The 19,266-nt window shown below is 45.9% G+C and overlaps 1 protein-coding gene across 4 annotated transcripts in view; it reads right to left on the reverse strand.

Moving 5' to 3' along the window:
* LOC144137679 (tRNA methyltransferase 10 homolog B-like) overlaps positions 1 to 19,266 on the reverse strand; it is a 50,607-nt gene that overhangs the window by 21,710 nt on the left and 9,631 nt on the right. For 2 of the 4 annotated variants that reach the window (XM_077669620.1, XM_077669622.1), the window contains exons 4-8: positions 17,228 to 17,336; positions 15,310 to 15,451; positions 12,940 to 13,067; positions 7,175 to 7,327; positions 4,970 to 5,122 (exon numbers count right to left, since the gene is read on the reverse strand). In XM_077669620.1, the coding sequence (XP_077525746.1) occupies positions 4,970 to 5,122; positions 7,175 to 7,327; positions 12,940 to 13,067; positions 15,310 to 15,451; positions 17,228 to 17,329 (678 nt within the window). In that variant the 5' untranslated portion in view covers positions 17,330 to 17,336. The remainder of the gene's footprint in view (positions 1 to 4,969; positions 5,123 to 7,174; positions 7,328 to 12,939; positions 13,068 to 15,309; positions 15,452 to 17,227; positions 17,337 to 19,266) is intronic. The other 2 variants (XM_077669621.1, XM_077669623.1) reach the window with 2 other exon arrangements.

Genomic DNA, 19,266 nt, shown 5'->3' on the forward strand with positions numbered 1-19,266 from the left:
AGGCTTAGCACCCTGACAAATATTTCATGGGCGCTTTCACTAGCGGCGCGGATGATGTTTTATACCACCGTTTTCGCTCACAATATTAGCTCATTCACCGCACAAGAAACTTCGTGTGTGCTTTGAGCGGCATTTTAAAGAGCGGTTAGAAGCGGTCTCTTGAGCGCCCCGCACCACTTCGCGACCGAAACCGCTGCCATATTGCCGCGGCCTGCCGCGCCCCGCGCAGCGTGCGGGCGGTTTCGCGGTGGTGTCAGCGTGCCTGTGGAGTGCGTGGCGCGTTTTCGCGAGCAGAAAACAGCTTGGCGGTTCCTGGAGAAAGAGCGCAAAGAGGGCAGAGAGCCCGTATGTCACCGTAGCTTGCTTGCTCGGCAGCCGGGCGCCTCCCCGACTTCTTATCATCTGCCGAGCACCGCAGGTCCGTTCGTAAGAGCCAAAATTTTTTCCCATTTAAAACAGTGTGATTTCGCCGGGACTAATCAGAGATTCGTATCATCCAGATTCCACTGTAACTACAACCCCTGCGTCCTCATCTCTTGCCTACTTTTCTTCCAGCACAACTCCGCAGACACCTGGTCGACGCGTACGCTGCCAGGGCGGGGCGCATTGGCGAGTTTGTACAGCAATTTCGTGACGCCTGAAGTAGTTGCCAAACTTCACGAGTACGGCATGCATATCATGACGCATATCGCGGCCCGAAGACCGCGAGGCGGAGGGTGGCGACGGCGGCAGCCGATCTCGCGAGTCCAATCGGTGCGAAGCGCACTGCACGGAATTAACAGTCTCGGGTAGGGGGGAGATTCCACAATGCCTACGAGGCGCCTGCCGCAAAACGCATCATCGCCGTTATCGCAACAAGGGCCAGTTTGCTTTGACTTGGCTCGGAATGCGTCCTGAAAACAGGTGCACCGCGATGTCGCTTTCAATGGAGAAACTCAAGTAGTTAGTTTCATTTATGAAAGCCGGCGTACACCCTTGGGCGCAGGTTGGGCGCAGAATCGCCAAATTTAGAGGAAATGTAGCAGGATGTAGCAGCCAGAGCACTTGGGCGCAGTTTGGCGCAATTGGCGCAGCGGTAGCATCACTGCAATAAAGTCTACGCTGACTCGGCCTACACTCCGGACGTCGTCTCCAAATGGACAACGCATAGGCACCTTGCTAGTCCTTGGTGCCCCTACTGCGGCAGCAACAATACACCGAACCTTTTCCACCTCATCTGGGCATGTTCAGCTTACTCAACAGACCGCGACCAGTTCCTTACAACGCAAGTACGCCCGACAACTTCTGAAGAACATGTCCAACATGTCAGAAACAACCCCCGAATTTTACAGCAAATTACACAATTCAGTCTCATAACAGGTCTCTATAAAGTAGTGTGATGGTGGATCGTTCACCCACTCTCTAGATGCCCCCCCAAACACACCCTTTGTGGCTCCTGAACGGTTCCTTTAGGATGCCTCGATGATGGTCATATTAGAGTTTCCTCACCACAACTTCATCTGGGCACATCGTGCTAAGTGAACTCTCACAGTGCAGTGTAAGGACTTTATATGAACCATCTCCCCTACCCTTTTTCCCATGTCCCACAACAGAGCCTATTGGCCTCTTCCTATAATTAAGTCATCCATTCCATATCTTCTACTGGTGCTGCTATGTTACACCAAGTTTTCAGCCACATTGCTGCTTCCTCCTGAGGCAATCTTTTTCATTTGCTGCATCTCTCCTACCTATCACTTTCACCTGTTGCTGTGCTTATTTTGTGTGGGCAAGTTTAAAGAAATTAAAGTACTCCCTCGAATGGCGACACTCCACTAAAATGACTATTCACATGAAACCTCTGATTGCAGGCTGGAGCAGTGGTCTTCCGACGCCGAATATGAGCCAAACTCAGATTCAGAGAATGACGGCTTGTCATCTGAGGAAGAGGTGACTTCTACCACATCAGATCCCAACCTTCACACAGTGCTGCCATCCCACGAGCATGCACATAAAAATAAAACTAAAAGGAACAAAGGTTATTTCTCTACCATGCTTCATTTAGGCGGGTTGCTCTTTGACCAGCCACAGCAACTGCAGTTATGCATTTGTGGACAGTCCAGATGCACAAGAGCAGTACCATACTCTCAAAAAGTACTGATAACCGTGGTCTTTTCGCATGTTTCCTGTTTTGGCACTGCTCCGAGACCAGAATGTGAAAGCATCATCAAGAGGACACTACATTTTCGCCTGTTCATTTGACACTGCCCTAGATCTGCACTAGAGTGTGTAGCAGCGAAGCAGCAGGTGTTGCAATACATGACAGTGAAGCATTATTTAAAAAAAAAAAAAAAACGAAGGCGGAAGTGAGCAAGCAAAACTAAAGTATGAAAACCAACTAAGACAAGAATGAACACGCCACAGTCACAAACAGGTGCAGCTCCGCTTAGTGTGTGCAAAGATGTTGCGTGCACACTTTTAGCCAAGCAGCTGGCCACTCGCTCACTGGTTGCAATGTCCCTTTGCCCGGCCGCAATGGCTGTGTTTTTCTCAATTTTAGTTTCATATTCGCACCCGCCGCGGTGGCTCAGTGGCTAAGGCGTTGCGCTGCTGAGCACAAGGTCGCGGGTTCGATTCTCGGCCGCGGCGGCCGCTTTTCTGATGGAGGCGAAAAGCAAAAACGCCCGTGTGTACGAGATTTCGGCGCACGATAAAGATCCCCAGGTGGTCAAAATTAATCCGGAGCCCTCCACTACGGCGCGCCTCATCGCCTGCGTTGCGTCGGCGCGTTAAAACCCTTAATCAATCAAATCAATCAGTTTCATATTCGCTGATTTTCGTTGCCCGCTTCTGGCGTGCACGTGAATATTTATCTGTCAAATTTCATACCTCGCAGTCTTTTTAGTCAGACTATACAAAAATAGGGTTCTTAAGAGGTCGAAATTTTCACTACAGTGGACTCTGGCCCCCATAGGACCTAAAGCAGAACAACATAGTCTCATACATCCCATAAGCCATACACCTCATGAAGCAAACTGCAGGTTTTTTTCTTGTACATGGCAGCATCACTGCCCTCGCATTTGCATGACAGTGCAAGCTGCCCAGCTGTTTGGGTGCAAAAGAATTGGCGGGCCAAGTCCTTCTTAGGGCAGCGGATTACTCAGCAAATCTGTTTTGGTGTCATGGAGTTGCATACATTTATGAAACAAAATACGACTGACCAGGACATAGTCCAAAGGAGCGCATGCAACTGCTGCATCTTGCTGGCCCGCGGTATCCACGTGATTGGCGGCAGGAGCGGCTGTGCCACGTTTCCTGCCACGACCTCTCTTCTCTCCTTTTCATGTCGCTCATGTTGACCATGCCCTTTCCCTCTTTTCACGGCTCCAATGTAGCACCGACGCCACGCTCTCTCCACCCTCTCCCATGCCTCGGCTGCTGCCACACCACGCCCTCTCTTTTTACCCAAATTCCTGCGCACAGCCACATTATGTTCACGGACATTCCTTAGCTCGGGTGCCCCCCTTGGGAATGCATGCAGGGATGTATACAGGGCCTAGAGGTAAACAGCTTTTCTGTAAAGAGCAGTGTGCATGGCCACCATTGCCCTGATCTTTTTTTGATCTTGCGTGACCCGGGACTGGAGAAATGCAGGTTGCTCACTTTGTCAACCTATGTCATGACTGCCACCAGTGGGCCTCTGTCACTAGTGTCTCAGCGAGCAAAGGATTAGGCTGGCACGTGAAACCCGCAACTGTCAGCCTCTGGGACTAATTGGCCAAGCACAGCTGCACCGTATACATACAGGACCGGTGAAGTGTGGTGTGAACTGCCAATAAGGCTGGGTTTCGTTTCCTAACTTATGAGCATGTAGAACCAAAACGGAAAGGGCTACTCTGAGAAAGAGGTGCACACTGTCAGCTAACGGGTCTGGCCAGGAAATGCAGTAGAACGTATCAGAGCTCCCCACCTGTTTGTACCTCGTCAGTGAGGCGTGAAGTGTGTTCAGTTCCCTATTTGTTTTTGCTGCTTGTCACCAACAGCCCCAGGAAATCGTATACAAATCATAATATAAATGATAAAAGAGTGTATCAGTGTTTGGATAACCGGTCACTGCATACATCTGTACAGAGCCATGTTCTTACACACCACGTCATGTTTGAGGAAACAAATCAGTGTGCCATTTGCCAAACACCCCACACACTTAAACTAATACGCCAAAAGCACTATAATAAAAAAAGCCTGTTAGCACCCATTTCACAGGGTCAGGACAATGTTTTGTGATTTCTAGGCTCCCAAAAGGCTGTTATACCTTGTCTCTTACTTCGCAGAGTAGCCGACTATCATACCAAAGGTGCCAGCACTCTCGCTGTGCCTTTACTAGAAACAGGGTAGTAGAGCCAGAGTAGGGTTTGAACACTTTTTCTTCTACCGACAGGAAAACGGTACGTTTTTAAACTTTTATATACATTTTGCAAACTCACATTCTATTGTATTATCACCTAAAGCTTTAGCTTAAAGTTTAGGCATGAAAGAGAAGAACTGCAGAGGATTGTGGTGTGTATGTGGAGGGAAAGGGGGGGGGGAGAGAGAGAGAGAAAAAGTTTACGCGAAATGCGTAGTTACACCATCTGCCCTACCCTGTCAAAGTTCACTGTTGTGATGCTACGCATGCACATGAGGGAACCCTTCACTAGTCCACCAAAATCCATATAAGTACATTGTACTACCTAAATGTACACATATGCACAATAAATGGAAAAGGAATGGTGCCACAAGTACCTTATGTACGGGGGGGGGGGGGGAGAGAAAAAGTTTACACGAAATGTGTAGTTACACCATCTGCCCTACCCTGTCAAAGTTCACTGTTGTGATGCTACGCATGCACATGAGGGAACCCTTCACTAGTCCACCAAGATCCATATAAGTACATTGTACTACCTAAATGTACACATATGCACAATAAATGGAAAAGGAATGGTGCCACAAGTACCTTATGTACAGTCTCGTCAACCAGGCCACCAATAATATAGACTGTGTCGGCACTTAGGGGCGTAGTGGGCAGAGCATCTGGAGCATCTGGACTTAAATAAAGCAACGACTCCTTGGGGAACAGCTTGACATGACTTTCTGACCTCATTTCCACCTTTAGAAAAAAAAGAAATCGCAACGTCAAAGAGAGCAACAATAAACGCAACAAACAAGTTCAGAATTATATGTACAGCTAATGCTTCAAAATTAGATGAGTCAAGGAAATGACATGCCAGAGTACATTATTTTTTTTTACAAGAATGTAGCTAAATATGTTTACACTGAAAGTTCAATGAATAATGTCTTCGACCTATCTGTCTGATGAACCTGAAAAGAAACGTGACATTTTTTTTAAACTCTCACAGAAAGAACACGTCAGCTCACAAAGCTTTGCATTTTGCTTCTCACACCTGCCCTACAGCAGCCAACCTGGAATACAATAACAGTTGACCATGATAACCTCTACACAGGGGCTGCTTCTCCTTTGATACTAGATCACAGAGCAGAAACATGTCTAAGTGAAAAAAGTCATCAACACTACCACAAGCGGGCGATTAGATAATGCAACACAAAAACGAACATGCCCGATGACATGACGACAAAGATGGACATCGTGCGAGCTACAGTTGATTCCGGATATATCAAAACCCGGATATATAGAATTGCTGCATATATTGCACAGTCTAAACATCTCCTTTGCAATCCCATGCAAAAGTATAGTGCTGCTGTATGCGTGTATGATATATCAAACGCCGCACCCCAAGTGCCCTTGCAAGTGCGCTTCTCCTGATGAGGCTCTGGCAATGACTCCTCATGCACGCTGCTGTGCTTGACGAGAGGGAGGCAGTGTTGCGTCGCTTGAGTGGCCTCCGACTCCTGCTCACAGTGCCAGCATGGGGGACAGCTACATGGTAACAAGAACGCGGGGAGTGATTGCATTCGAAAGGCAATAAAGAAATAGAAGGAACCAACCAAAGGCTCTGCTGGTGCAGGGAAACCTGCGTGGCATGGTGTGCATTTGTTTAGTTTGTGGCGCCTTGTCACCCGTTTCGGAACCATGGTTGCAAAAAAGTGTCAGAATAGTTTAGCGACGAAGACAAACATCACTCTACGGGTGGAGGCCGTAAAAAGAGGTTGTTGGTTGCAGAGGCATTCAAAATTTCACGCAAAATTTCTTACAGCCCTTTTTAGCGCAAGACTATGCAACAAAGTTGACATAAAGGCGAAGGCAGCACTATCCAGCCGTTCTGGAGCATGCTGTATGTGCGTTCCTGCAACTGGTTCACCAAGCTGCTTCATGGTGACCCCAGACAAGAGGTGTTCAGACACTGAAGACAACAGCTTTGGGTGCATCAAGAGTGAATTTAGAGAGCTGTCAGCATTGCCATGCTCCATCCCAGACGGCGCAACAGCACGTGAGTTGGGAAGTGCTGATCACGACGAGCAGGCTGCGGCGGATCGCAACAAAGTGCGTGGCAGACATTGCCAAACACTGAAAAAGCAGACCCTACTGGTGAGGCTGACGACACTCCTAACAGCCTACCGCAGCTGAACTTGTGTCAGCATTCAGTGTGATTCGCCACTGTTGTGGCGCAAGGGCCGGCACTGAATTTTCTCATTTGACGAAGTCAATAAATAAGCCTGACGACAATTTGAGGAATACATGACACCAAGGATGGGGCAAGCCAAGCTCTTGGACTTTTTTCATGCTAAATGAAGCGCGGTGGTCACTGTGCTGTGTTTCACATTTTCCATGCTTTGACGAACAAATAAGTTAGCAACGGCTTGCCACGATCTTGGGAAGCTCTCAGTGATGTGCAGAGTTATCAGGTGAGCGCTTCAGATGGGCACATTTCATATTTTGAATCACCGATTTATAAAACTATTTCGCGATCCCAGACGGTAGTGGTGCCAGACGATAGTGGAATCCCATGCAGCACCTCTTCAGTGCAATTAGCACATTGAATATGCCACTTTACACTCAATTGTCTTTCTGTTGAGCAGCTATGGTTGGCTGGCTGCAAAGTGCCTCCTGTGTCCTGTCCTTGTTTTCTTCACGCTAAGCATGAGCCGTGTGTTCATACCGGCCCCATCCCCCCTCCGTTTTCTTTCTCGCACACAGCACAAGCTTGGGGGCAAATTCAGGGCAACAAAGAAGTCCACTCACCGAATATCTTTCAAATCCCTGATGTTTCTCAACACAGATTTGGTACAGCCGACAAGACGATGGGAAATGTGTGAAGTACAGCTTAAGTGGTGTGGAACTATGGCGGTTAGAGCCATACAGCCTACGTAGTTGCGATGACAGCTTATTTAGCTCCTGCAAAAAGGCGATTGTTTGAGGTAAAACACAGCACAGGACAACGCTGAAAATAACGGATGCACCATACTTATGCCACAACAATTTTTCTTACCTAAAAATTTTGCCATTACACTGCGAGCCATTTTGTTTCCTAGCACAATGCAGCCCTGACTGCTACACTTTCTTTTTCTGGCTTGAGTTTTTTTTTTTTTTTTGCTTCTGCTACATCTTCAATGCTTTGCTTTATTCATAGTGCAGTAGGCATAATGGACAAGGAAATGATGACCTGTTTTGAAGGCACCGTCACTTGCACAGACGCAACTCCTTCCTCCTATTTTGCCCGCCCAAGTTTTCCTATTACACCACAGTGGTAAATAAGATATGTGACAGGCAGCAGTCTCGAAACAAGGCACAGCTTACACTGCAGGGCACAGGAGACACTTAATAGAGTGAAATCAGTCGCCCCATATAAAACAACTTCCCTCTGTCAGGACCTCCACCTAGATCAGAATTCAAGAATTTCGCAAGTGTATAACAAAACAAAAATCGCATTTCAAAAAGGCTAGATTCCCTTCCCTTTGAAGAGGTTAAGATATGTTTAAATTATTACAGCTACAACTAGACTATGGAGCAGAAGCACTCCTAGACCTTGGTTACATACTGCCTGTTATTTTGGTGGAATGCTTTCAGATCAGCCTCAAAATGCTATCTCAGTTTTATCACTGTTGTTCATGCATGCTGAGAACAAGTTATCACATTTCCTCCTTTGAGCTGTTCTGCAAACTGGCACGCCGAGATTCGGCTCTAGGAGTAGTGAGGTGCATGTTGTAATGTTAATGAAACATAATGGAGGCTTCACGGAGGTGTGAAATGCTGGATGAAATTCTGTGATGCAGTAACGAAAATGCTGAAAACATCGAAACATTTGCACAGCGTGTAATTGCAGCTGCGAGCAAGCACGGTCAGTGACTGCACATAACCTCTAAAAGTGGTGTGCAGGGCGAAGACCACTCATTTGGAAAATATTCAGATTAAATGCAAAGGGGGACTTGGGTTATTCCAACCCATTTCTCCTTCAAGCAGCTGGTTGTTTAAATTTGGTGCACCTTATTCAAAGCACGGAGAAATCTCCCCTGCAAGCAAAATCTCTGCCAAAACTGCCACTCTGGGTGCTTCTTTTGCAACACTTTGCAACTTCACAATTGCAAAAATAAATTGGCTATCTAAAAGTTATTTCTTCCCCATTAGCTAATTACTTGAAGCAAAAAAAAATTAGCAGTGGCTTAGCTCTATGCCAGTATATGCGTCGCGTGCGCTAAAATTCAGCTGGTTATTCTTAGGTTTCCTGGTTGTCTAGGATTAGCTGATTATCCCGCGGTAAAACGATTTCCAGTCCGGTCCGGTCCGGTCACAGCTCCTCGCGCACGCGCACCACGGCTCTCCAGGAGCCACGCGAAATGGCTATCAAGCGACTCCGGTGCTGCGCCAGACTTGGCTACTGCTCAACGGGGGCGCACAGCTGGGCACGCACCGGCGCCAGTGCGTCTGCCGCGGCTATAAAGTCACTCCTCTGGAATGTGCAGACCGGCGAATGTGCAGACCCAATTCTCTACACACCCGAACTCCAATTGGATTAGATTTCCAATCCAATCCAATCCAATCCAATCCAATGCTCCTCGCGCTTGCGCAGCACGGCCCTTCAAGGTCCACGCGAAACTGCTCAACCTCGGCCAGTGTAGCTTATGCTACAAAAGCATTAGTTTGAGCACACATGGAAGCATTTAATAAAGATAGTTTTCAGGAAAACCTTTTTAATGTGTTTATAGAAAGCAGGTGGCTAAGAGGGAGACAGATGAGATGGATGCTGATTGGTGGCCACTCATGGGTGGGATGCTGCACTGACACATGTTAATTAAAAGGCAATGACACGGGCTTAACACTGTGCTAATCAGCCATGTGAATATCAATTTTCATGACATTTCAAGAAATGTTTTTCTTCCCTGCAAGCTCAAAATCTGTGTATAAATCACATAAGTAAATACATTATCCCACTTTGTATTTTCTATCCTAACCGCTTTGCACTTTTACTGACATATAAAAACACAGAGCAATATCATTGGAGAAGAACAGGTAAACTATGAAGAAACATCAAAGTGGAGAAGGATGAATGTCGAGCAGGATCACTCCTTTACAGAACAAAGAGAACTCCAATAGGGGTAACTATTTTTGTGACAATGTTTTCATGCCCAAAGCGAGTGGGGCCAAAAAAAATATAAATATTAGCACCCCACTTTACATATGCAAATCCCTATTGTGTTGAGTTATTCAATTTGGTTGCACTAAATGAAGAAAAAATCCAGGCACTGGAGACAGCACTGAAAGCGTCCACTAAGTGCTTGTGGCATGCATATGGATAGCATTGCATGTTCACCTGGAGTCAGAAGTTTCCAGAACACGATTTCAAGTATCAAAGTTAATTTCTCTGCTGCCTGATGGCTCAATGCTTGATTTATACTCGTAAGCGAAACATCATGCTTTCGAGCATCATCACTATACGTGTAGCAGGAGCTTAGCCACCAGGTAGCAGAAAAATCAACTTTTATCATTCAAATCGTGTCCCCAAAAAATTTTGACGAGTGTACCTCAGGGTCACAAAGAATAATCTACTATCTTGTGTCCGTATGATGAGCGGGGATGATAAACGATGTCCCGCATTGAACAGGTAATAATCAGGTAATGCCAAGACAACCAACAAAGCAGATGAGCAAAATATGAAAGAGGTCCTGATGTTTGCACAGCGAATACAAAATTGTTTACCGCTGCTTCTTGACACTGCCCTACTATGTCTCACAATGATACGATAGAATTTAGCACTTGAACTTGATGTTAGTGATTTCATGTTCATGCAGCTGTGCATGTAGGCATGAGAAAGGTATGTGTGGCACGCCTGCAAGTTAGCGACAGCAGACTGATGGTGCTGGCGTGAAGATATTCAAAGCAGGTTGCAAGGTAGCACACTATGAGCTCTACATCAAAAAAAAAAAAAAAAACACGCAGACAGCAGCATATCCTCTTCTAGCACTGCACAATATTAGCATACAAAAAAAAATGCTGACCATGCACACACTATATATATATATATATATATATATATAAAGAGAAAACACTGCCCCTCGGCAAATTAAAGGGGCCATGAGACAAAATACAAGTCTGGTTCTCTTAAAAGACTGCTTTGTCCCGAAAGCAATGATACCAATTTTGTCTCAAACTTCAAACAAATAGTAATCGAGATAATAAAGAAGACAGATGAAGCAGTGGCGACTCCCCAGCCACTTTCCTGTGAATTCTCTATGACATCGCAGAATCTTGTTGGCACGATTGGTGGCTACCGACAGGCTAAGCCACCACCAAGAAACATGACGGCAATTGTAGAAGGGCCTCTAGTTCCATTTGATTGTATGAATGTGCACTGAAATTTCGAAACACGAGCATTTTCGTTTTTCACCCCCATCAGAAAAAGGGCCGCCACGACCATAATGGAATTCCCATTCTCGGACTCAGCAGTTCAATGCCTAAGCCACTGAGATGGGTTGGCGCTTTGGGTATATCTAGGAGCGCAACGAGGTGGTAGGTACTTAGAAAAGCAAAATAGAAGTAACAAGTGGCCAAATTGACTGATTGATTATGGGCTTAACGCATCGAAACTACACAGGTTATGAGGCACGCCGTAGTGGAGGGCTCCGGATTAATTTTGACCACCTGGGGATCTTTAACGCGCACGAAAATCTCGAACACATAGGTGTTTTCGCTTTTTGCCTCAATCAGAAAAGCGGCCGCTGCGGCCGGGATAAGTAAAGCAAACAGAAGCAATAAGTAATCAAGTAACTCTGCTAATGTGGTTTTAATGCACCAAACCTACACCTGGGCTTTACTAAAAATTATGTTATAGCCAAGTGCTGTGTATCCCTTCATGTCATTTGGGAATATTTAATGTATGTATGTACTATATGCATGCATGTATGTATGTATGTACAGGTGCCATCATAAGTAATTGGAACAAGGATTGGTGAATATCACAAAATAGTAGTCTTACTCGCTTTGTGACAGCTATTACCGGTTTACAGGTTACAGGACGCTTTTTCTATTGGGGAGGACTCCTTTAAACGCACACCAATGCAGCTAGGGAGTTTCTGGAAGAAGAAATTCCTGTAAATTTACAAAACCGTGTTCCAATTACTTTTGACGGCATCTGTACGAGTGTGTGTGCGCGTATGAATGTATGTACGCAGTATGTATCAAATGAATAAATAAATATTGCACACGTGGTGGCATTCATATTTCACCTCCATCTAAAATACAGCCTTTGTGGCCAGGAATCGAACGAGCAACCTCTTGCATAGCAAGTATTGGGCAAGGCCTTGAATGTTCAAGAAAGACACGCTGAACTGTCGGGAAGCTGCAGTTAAAAGACAACTTAATTAAACCTTCGAGTCAAGTTTTCGATCTTCAAGTTTTCAATCGGCAGTCAGCAAATTGGGAACATACTAAAACTGCAGAGGAATGGTCACAGCAAAATGAATAACTTCATTTTCTCTATGTAAAAACAAAGATACTTTTCAAACTGTTTATCCTTGACCCTTTCACTGTCGGGTGTTTCTGGCCGTGACGCACCCCCAGTGTCGGCTTGGTTCCCAAAATATGAGGGAAGGAACACAGTGATTTATTTGACTATGATAGCGTCCAGAACGCAACACGTCTAAAGGAAAGAGCGTGGGTGAGAAATTGCTTTCCTTCCAGATACTTTCAGTTTGCCGTGCACGCTTCCAGGACGACCTCACCGTTTCAATATCAGAATCTGACGCTGTGGATCTCGCACCCCCTCCCCAGATGAGAAACTCGGAATGCGAATCTGAGCTCGGCACGTATTCGGATCGGAATCGAAGAACCATCGCTCCTGTCCGCAGCTGAAGGCCCCGCGCGGTCCGCCATCCGAAAGTAACCGCGCACACGGAGAGAGCACTTTCAGCAGCCCGCCCAATGCATAGAAATGAGCGAGCGAAAGCCGCGATTGAGTCATGTTTTGGTCTATTGGAGAGGCAACGGCGCACTGGGCTAACCTGGCACACCCTAGCACATGCGGGAGCAAAATAAAAAAAGAAACCTAGAAACCCTTTGCGGATGGCACAACAACCCTTGCACCCGCAATCGCACGCGTGCCACATGGTCACTCATCCTGACAGAGTACAGTGCGCGGAGCGACCAAGCCCCCCAGCAACGAAAGGTGGGTGCAGTCGCTCCGTACTCTTTAATATACTGTCGTAGAGAGCTAGCGAGTGAAAATTACAAGCTACTAGAAAGATTCGACAGATGGCACGAACAGTCCAGGGGCGCCCGCTTTATGCTATGGCGCAAATTTTTGAACCCACAATGGAGAACATACCGGTTTGTCAGTGACACTGCGGAGGTGAAATGCAAAACTGTACCAGTACGTCAGTGACACCGAAAGGGCTAATTAGTCCCCAAGTTCCAACTCGCTCTTTATCTCTATTTTGCTTCTTTACAGAACCTTTTTGGCAAGCTACAGAAGTACACAGCTTTGGCAGAGATACGAGCCCATGGCATCTACCCACCTTATCACTCATGGAGTCAGTGTGCCCCATGTCAATGCACACACATGGAGCCACATTTTCAGAACTCGCCGAAGTATTATGGTTGGCTGACTCCTCCTGCAGTCGCCTGTTCGGCTTTTGGTACATACCTGGAATAATGCAACAAAAAATCACTCTCCCTGCACATTATTGCTGAACAGGAGAACTTAAGTCCTTTCAAACATGATTCATAAACATATTTCCCCTTCAAGGACAAAGTCACTTTACTACTGGTCAAACAAAGCAAAATCCAGGGCTCTGAAACCCTTGCCTTGACATTAAAAACACGCACATATCTTTCCTTACAATTAATAAAAGAAGAAAGCAAAAAAAAAAAAAAAAAACAGTTGATGTGATTTGGTGGCACACAGCTCATACCAAGTGTGCACACCACTGAAATGAATATGTATAGAAGTTTATGTCTGACCAGGGAAATCTTCACAGATAAAAAATCTTGACCCTAGTCACCTGTCACCACAGACAGCTGACAGAGTTAGTTCTTCTTAAAATCATATGGAGATGAGCACAGTTGAAACTTGCCTAATGTCAGATATGAGTTCATTAAATTCACACAGAGCTCGTTCAATCCGCCCCGGGTTGTTGAACTCCAACAATCAGACAATCTAAGCCAGTATTTTCGCATACAAATTGGCACAAAATGCAGCCACCGTAAAATATGGCAGGTGGGATCTCATTTCATTTTGTTAACAAAATGAGTAAACAAGCCAACACACAAGGCTGTGTGTCTGCAGAGAAAGACATTTCTATCAAATATTTCAATTCTCTTGTGAAATGTTGCTGAACACAGTAACAGGAAAGTACCAGACGTAAGAAATTTCAGGCTCAGGAACACAATGAAAACTTGCCCAATTAAATGCTGCAAACTGAATGGTCAGAAATCAGAATGGCAGCAGTGGCTGATGTTGCAGTGACCTACATGCCCAACAGCAGAAAGACAGCATGAGCTACAAAACAGCTGAATGCAATACACAAGTTAACGGTGCATAATGCACACATGACTCGTTTTGCTTTCTTCATTGACGAGACAAAAGGTTTTCTTACATTGCTAAAGTGGAAAACTTTCCACGGGCAATTTTTTGGGGGTGCTAGTGTTAGAAATACCAGGCAATAAAAAAGACCACTCTCTGCGCGGTCATTGTTGTCTATTTTCTTCCCTTTTTACTTGAAAGTTTACACAATCATACCAAATTTCATTTATGTGAATGCTACGCATATCTTTATACATGAAGCTAAATGCTCTACATTAGCAACAACGTATGTTTGCTTCCATTACATTATGAACATTTGGAAAACACATAGCAAATAAGAGCTTGCATTCAAAAATGAGACATCATCCTTGATTTAACAAGCATGACACAAAGTGTTAATTCTGCTCTGTGTTTAGTTTGCTTGTTTACCAAAGCACATTCTGCTTTGCCAAACATGAAGCACAGCTCCGGACTGGTCAGCAATTTGCAGGTAATTACTGGCAACAGCCTTCCTTTCCATCAGTTTCAGTTTTGGTAGCTAAGGGGGACAGGAATAGGAGCGATGGCACACAGGCCCACTCCATGCCCCATCGTTGCCGAAAGGAGAAGTCATATGGTTGCATAGCTTGCAAGTGCCCAGAGGAAACATGTGAACCTTTTAAGACCAATTAACAGCTCAGCTGAGCAGGAGACGGCCATGGCAAGGCTACAAGGCTTGACACAAGTTGGGTGTAAGAAGGCCAAGGGACTAAGAGCAGCCATAAGGGTTACAGCGCTTGTCTAGGGCGCTCGTTTTATGGGGTGTTCTTTCTTTTTTCTTTTTCTGTGTTTATACGTCTTGTCCCAAAGAGCCTGCCCATTGCCATGGCTCTGTCACACTAGTGCCTGGCCTCTTGCCTGGCACGACAGGATGGACACCAGAACATTGGACTGCAAAATCCATACTCATTTAGCTACAAAACTTAACAGCCAAAAGCATGAAAACAAACAGACCCAAATATGTAACTGTAAAAAAATAAGAACAGAAAAACAAGTCAAAACCAACACTAAATTCTATACTAGACTGACAAAGTGTTTGCAGCTACTCCAATACCCTTGGTCCCAAAACGAGACCTATCCTATCAAGAATATCACTATGCACATTTTGGCCATTCTTTGCCAAAAGCCGACACAGTGCATGCTATACCATCCTATAAAATGTGTCTATCGAAAATATCACATTTACGCTGCAGGGCAAACTTTCGAATTAAAAAAATAAAGCATCACATGTACATGAAACTGACAAATGGCTAACAGGCTTATGTTGGAAGAAGCCTCTGGTACAGTAAAAGTTGCAATCCATATGGGACAAGATATTACTTACCAGAAATTGACTGCACACAAGATTCTCCGATCTGTTTTGCTACAGCCAATCTGCTTTTGCGGGCCAACTTCTTCTCCCGGCGCTTTGCTCGCCGAGCAGCAACCACCCTTTCGTATCGGGCAAGCTTTCTAGCTGCATTTTTCTAAAAGAAGGGGAAATAGAAACTGCAAACAGATGCACCCTTTGAAGGCAAATACTAATTACTCTGCAGCCCAGCGACGATAGCATGAAAGGATACAAATAGAAAAAAAAGGCCAACGCTTAATTAAGTTCAATCGTTTAGCTAACAACTTTACAGGTCAATTGCAGTGAGAGTTTACTTCGGCCAAGTTTATTTTGAACGTGCTTTAGGTACTATTAAAGCAACTGGGTTATGGCTGGTAGCCTTGTAAAAATGCTTTTTTATCAGTTTAACATTAAGCATATAAAATGGCTCCGTAGCAAACAACACTGCCCCTGCTGGCACGGTGTGCAAACAGCGATGAAGTGGAAGTGGCATTCCTGCCTGCCCAGTTCGCTGGCCAGCCAGGCAGACGGAGAACCGGTCAAGCTCTGCTTGGCGCACTTCTCCCAGGGTTGTCTTGTATGTTTGCTTTCACCTTAGCAGCCCAGCTTATGGGCGCTCCCTCTCATCAGCTGCAACATCACTTTCATCTGGCTGTAAAGGCTGTGCTTTTCTCAATTTCAGTTTCAAAATCGCCTATGTTACGTGGTCTCTTGTGGCTTGCACGCACATAGCACAGGTGTCACATTTTGCACCTTCCAGTATTCTCAGTGAAACTGTACGAACATAGGGTTTTCAATAGCTCCAAATTTTCCCTGCCATTGGCCTTTAAGCCAGACAACCAAGTTCATTCAGGATTGGACTTGAATACAAACAGCATCACAACTAAAGTTTACATAAGGCTCAGCTTACACAGCTTACTGACCCTAGACATCATATGAACTGTTTACAACTCAACACCAACCAGACAACGTGAACTTTGACCTGCACTGTTCGTGGGAATTGTCTTCAAGAAAGAAAAATTGGCAAAACAACGAAAAGCTGTTTGTTGTAAAAAATGACGAGGGATGCTTAGAGCTTTCTAAGAATGCGAAGGTGAAAACTTAGTGGGACCTGCTGTTGATCTGCTCTTGAACTTTCATGTTGCTCTCGTCGGGCTGCTGCAACGGCTTCATCCACAGCCATTTCCTCCCAACAGCGGTTACGAAAAAAGCAGCATTTTTGGCTGCTCCAGCCTCTACAGCAGTGGTGCACTTTCTCAGTCTTCCCGCCTGCGACTAGGACCTGGTGCATCGTCCCACACTGCTGTGTGGAATGAAGCTCTGAGCCCACGCGGCGACGTATACAAGGCCACAATCTGGAATGCTCTATGGTCCATCACCCTTTCTCAGAACCCTCCTACAGCACTGCTGCTTCTCTTTCTCAGCGTGTGCTCCCCAACTTGCACTATGACTTTCTGTATGCTTTTCTGCACGCTTTTGTCTCAAAAATTTTGCTTGTCTCCAAGTTTTGTACCAAGCTAAACAGTGTCATTTTCTAGTTTGCACTGGCACTGTGTACCCACAGCGACGGCCATGCAGACACTACCCCTCGTGCTAAACCTTAATCACAAAACAAATTTGTACAGCACAGGAAGCATCAGCCAAGTGTCCCCGCCAGGGCAACAGCATTCATCCCTGGCCCGACATAGACAGCGGCTAGCTCCCCTGAGATGGACAAGGATGTTGGGTGAAGAGGAGCAAGGTGCGACAGGGGGACAGGTATGCAGGGATGATAACGCTCCATGATTTTCAGTTGGCCAACAGGGATCTGGGCTCACTCACCTCTCCTATGCCTCTCCCCTTCTTAACCAATACCTGAGCTGAAGGCAGTTCTCGATATTTTTTTTCACAAGGTGCAGAAACAGTGGCTTACCGATAACACTGGCAATTCGGGAGTGGCTTCATTCTGGCTCTGCGCTGCACTACAACCAGTTGCCAAAGACAGCTTGTCTTGAGGCTGAGCTGAGATGTCCATTGCTCTGCTGTAACAAATAAGGACATAATGCTAATTGAGATGTAAATGAAAAGACAATGCCTTTAGGCAGAACTTTGAGGTAAGCGCCAATAATATGCTCTTATAATGAAAATGCTGATACAGTGCTGAAAGCAGCCTTTCTTGCGGCTATAAATCCTTACAATGGCCTTGGTGCCTTAGTTAGTTCTTGCTCCCTTCAGTGTTTTTAACAGCGGAGATGTTTAAGCTTTTAGTTCTGCCGTGAAGCGTTGCCAGAAAACTATCGTCATCAGCAAAGTGGAGGGGGGGAAATGCTAGGCCAAGAAGTGTGCGGGAAAGTGGCGAGGAGGCAAGGAGCCTACGAGCAGGTGTGGGGAGTGTGCGCTTCAAGAAAGAAATGTGATTAGGGAGGTACCGGGAATCCAACCCACGAATGCTGTGAAACTGGGAACCTAATTACTGGGACACCCGAAAGGCCCGAGGGGTACAGGTTGGCAGCGGCGGAAAACAGTAACATGTGCAGCCAATTGGAAAGGAAGAAAGGCTGCGTTGCCCGCAGTTCGCAGCACATACAAGGAAAAAAAGTTCAGATATGAATTTTCGCAAGTATTAGAGACAAATGGATTAATCTTGAAGCAAAGAAAAATAAATTAACCTAACAACGAATTTAGGCACCTACAGCGTGCAAAAACCATTCCATCTCGTCTTCCTAGGCCGCCTCATTACGAGACAGGAAGGCAAATGCACACATGGGTTTAAGAGGTTGGAAATAAACAATAAAAGAACAGAAAAAACGATAACCTAACACCCCAAATTAAGCGCAACAAAAATAATTAAAAGACCACAGCCGCATGAAACAAAAAGAGACGAACCAAGGGAACAAATGCTTCCCGTGGTCCGAATCTAACCTAGATACCTCCCGTTACAAAACCGGCTTCTATACAATTGCATTCGTGGCGTGATCCCTCACGTGCTGCTCTCCTCGCCAGTTCACGTGAGTTTGCGCCTAAAGTGGAAAGCACAGACGCCGAGTTCGCACTACACAAGCCAAGTTCATGAAGCAGGTTGCTCCGTGCTCTAGCGCATGCTAATGCGGTCCAATTCGGGAGAGTGTGAAAGCCTGCAAACAAAACGATCCTGGCCTCCCAGTCATGGAGAACTTTCAGCGGCAAGTTTGGAGATCCCTGTGAGGGGCAACAGTCAGGTCTCTAACGAAGAGAGGGGGGCTGCCAGCGTTGCTGTTTCTCCAGCCTTGAACCACTAGTGCAAGCTGCACCAATTTTTTAAACACTCCTGTCACATTACACAACAGATATTTTTTTCCCCTAGTATCGCCCAGATTTTTGAAACCATTTATGAACATTCAAGCACTGAATGTAGATGCACTTCTTCCTAAGGTTAACATGGCTTCTCTCTATGGTTCTGATCCGGCTTCGCAGCCGCAAGCCCCATAGCAGGCCGTATGGAAGGGTTCTCATCAAGCACAAGCAAACCGACAGCAAGGCCCCCTACCCAGACTTCAAGCTCCTCATGGCACGCGCCCCATGATGTCACACAGTTTTTCATAGCTCCTTTATGTCTCCAGTGGTCCAAGCCATTTTAACCCTACTCTATGCCACTGTTCCCCTCTTACAGCACTGGCGTTGAGCGCTGGTGTGGCAATGCACCTACCGAATACCCACAACCAGGCAACTATTGGCGGTGAGATCTTTGAGTGGCGCCCCCTGGCTCTGACGTCGGCTTAGGGATTCGCGCCGCTGTCGTCTGCTACACTCCGCTTGTGAGGGGCAACAGTGCCTGGGCTAGAAAACGCCCGCTTCGTTGCTGTAGTGCGTTAAAAAGCGTATTTCTAGCGACTCAGTTCTTTTGCCAGCTTCTGACGCATCTGAATAATTTGAAGCTGTATCCCCCACAAGTTTGCAACACACGAAAAGATAGAGAACAACTTTCTTCAGAGT

Source organism: Haemaphysalis longicornis, unplaced genomic scaffold (genome assembly GCF_048455015.1).
Source record: "Haemaphysalis longicornis isolate Haplotype H1 unplaced genomic scaffold, Haemaphysalis longicornis Haplotype H1 scaffold_438, whole genome shotgun sequence".
Lineage (NCBI taxonomy): Eukaryota > Metazoa > Arthropoda > Arachnida > Ixodida > Ixodidae > Haemaphysalis > Haemaphysalis longicornis.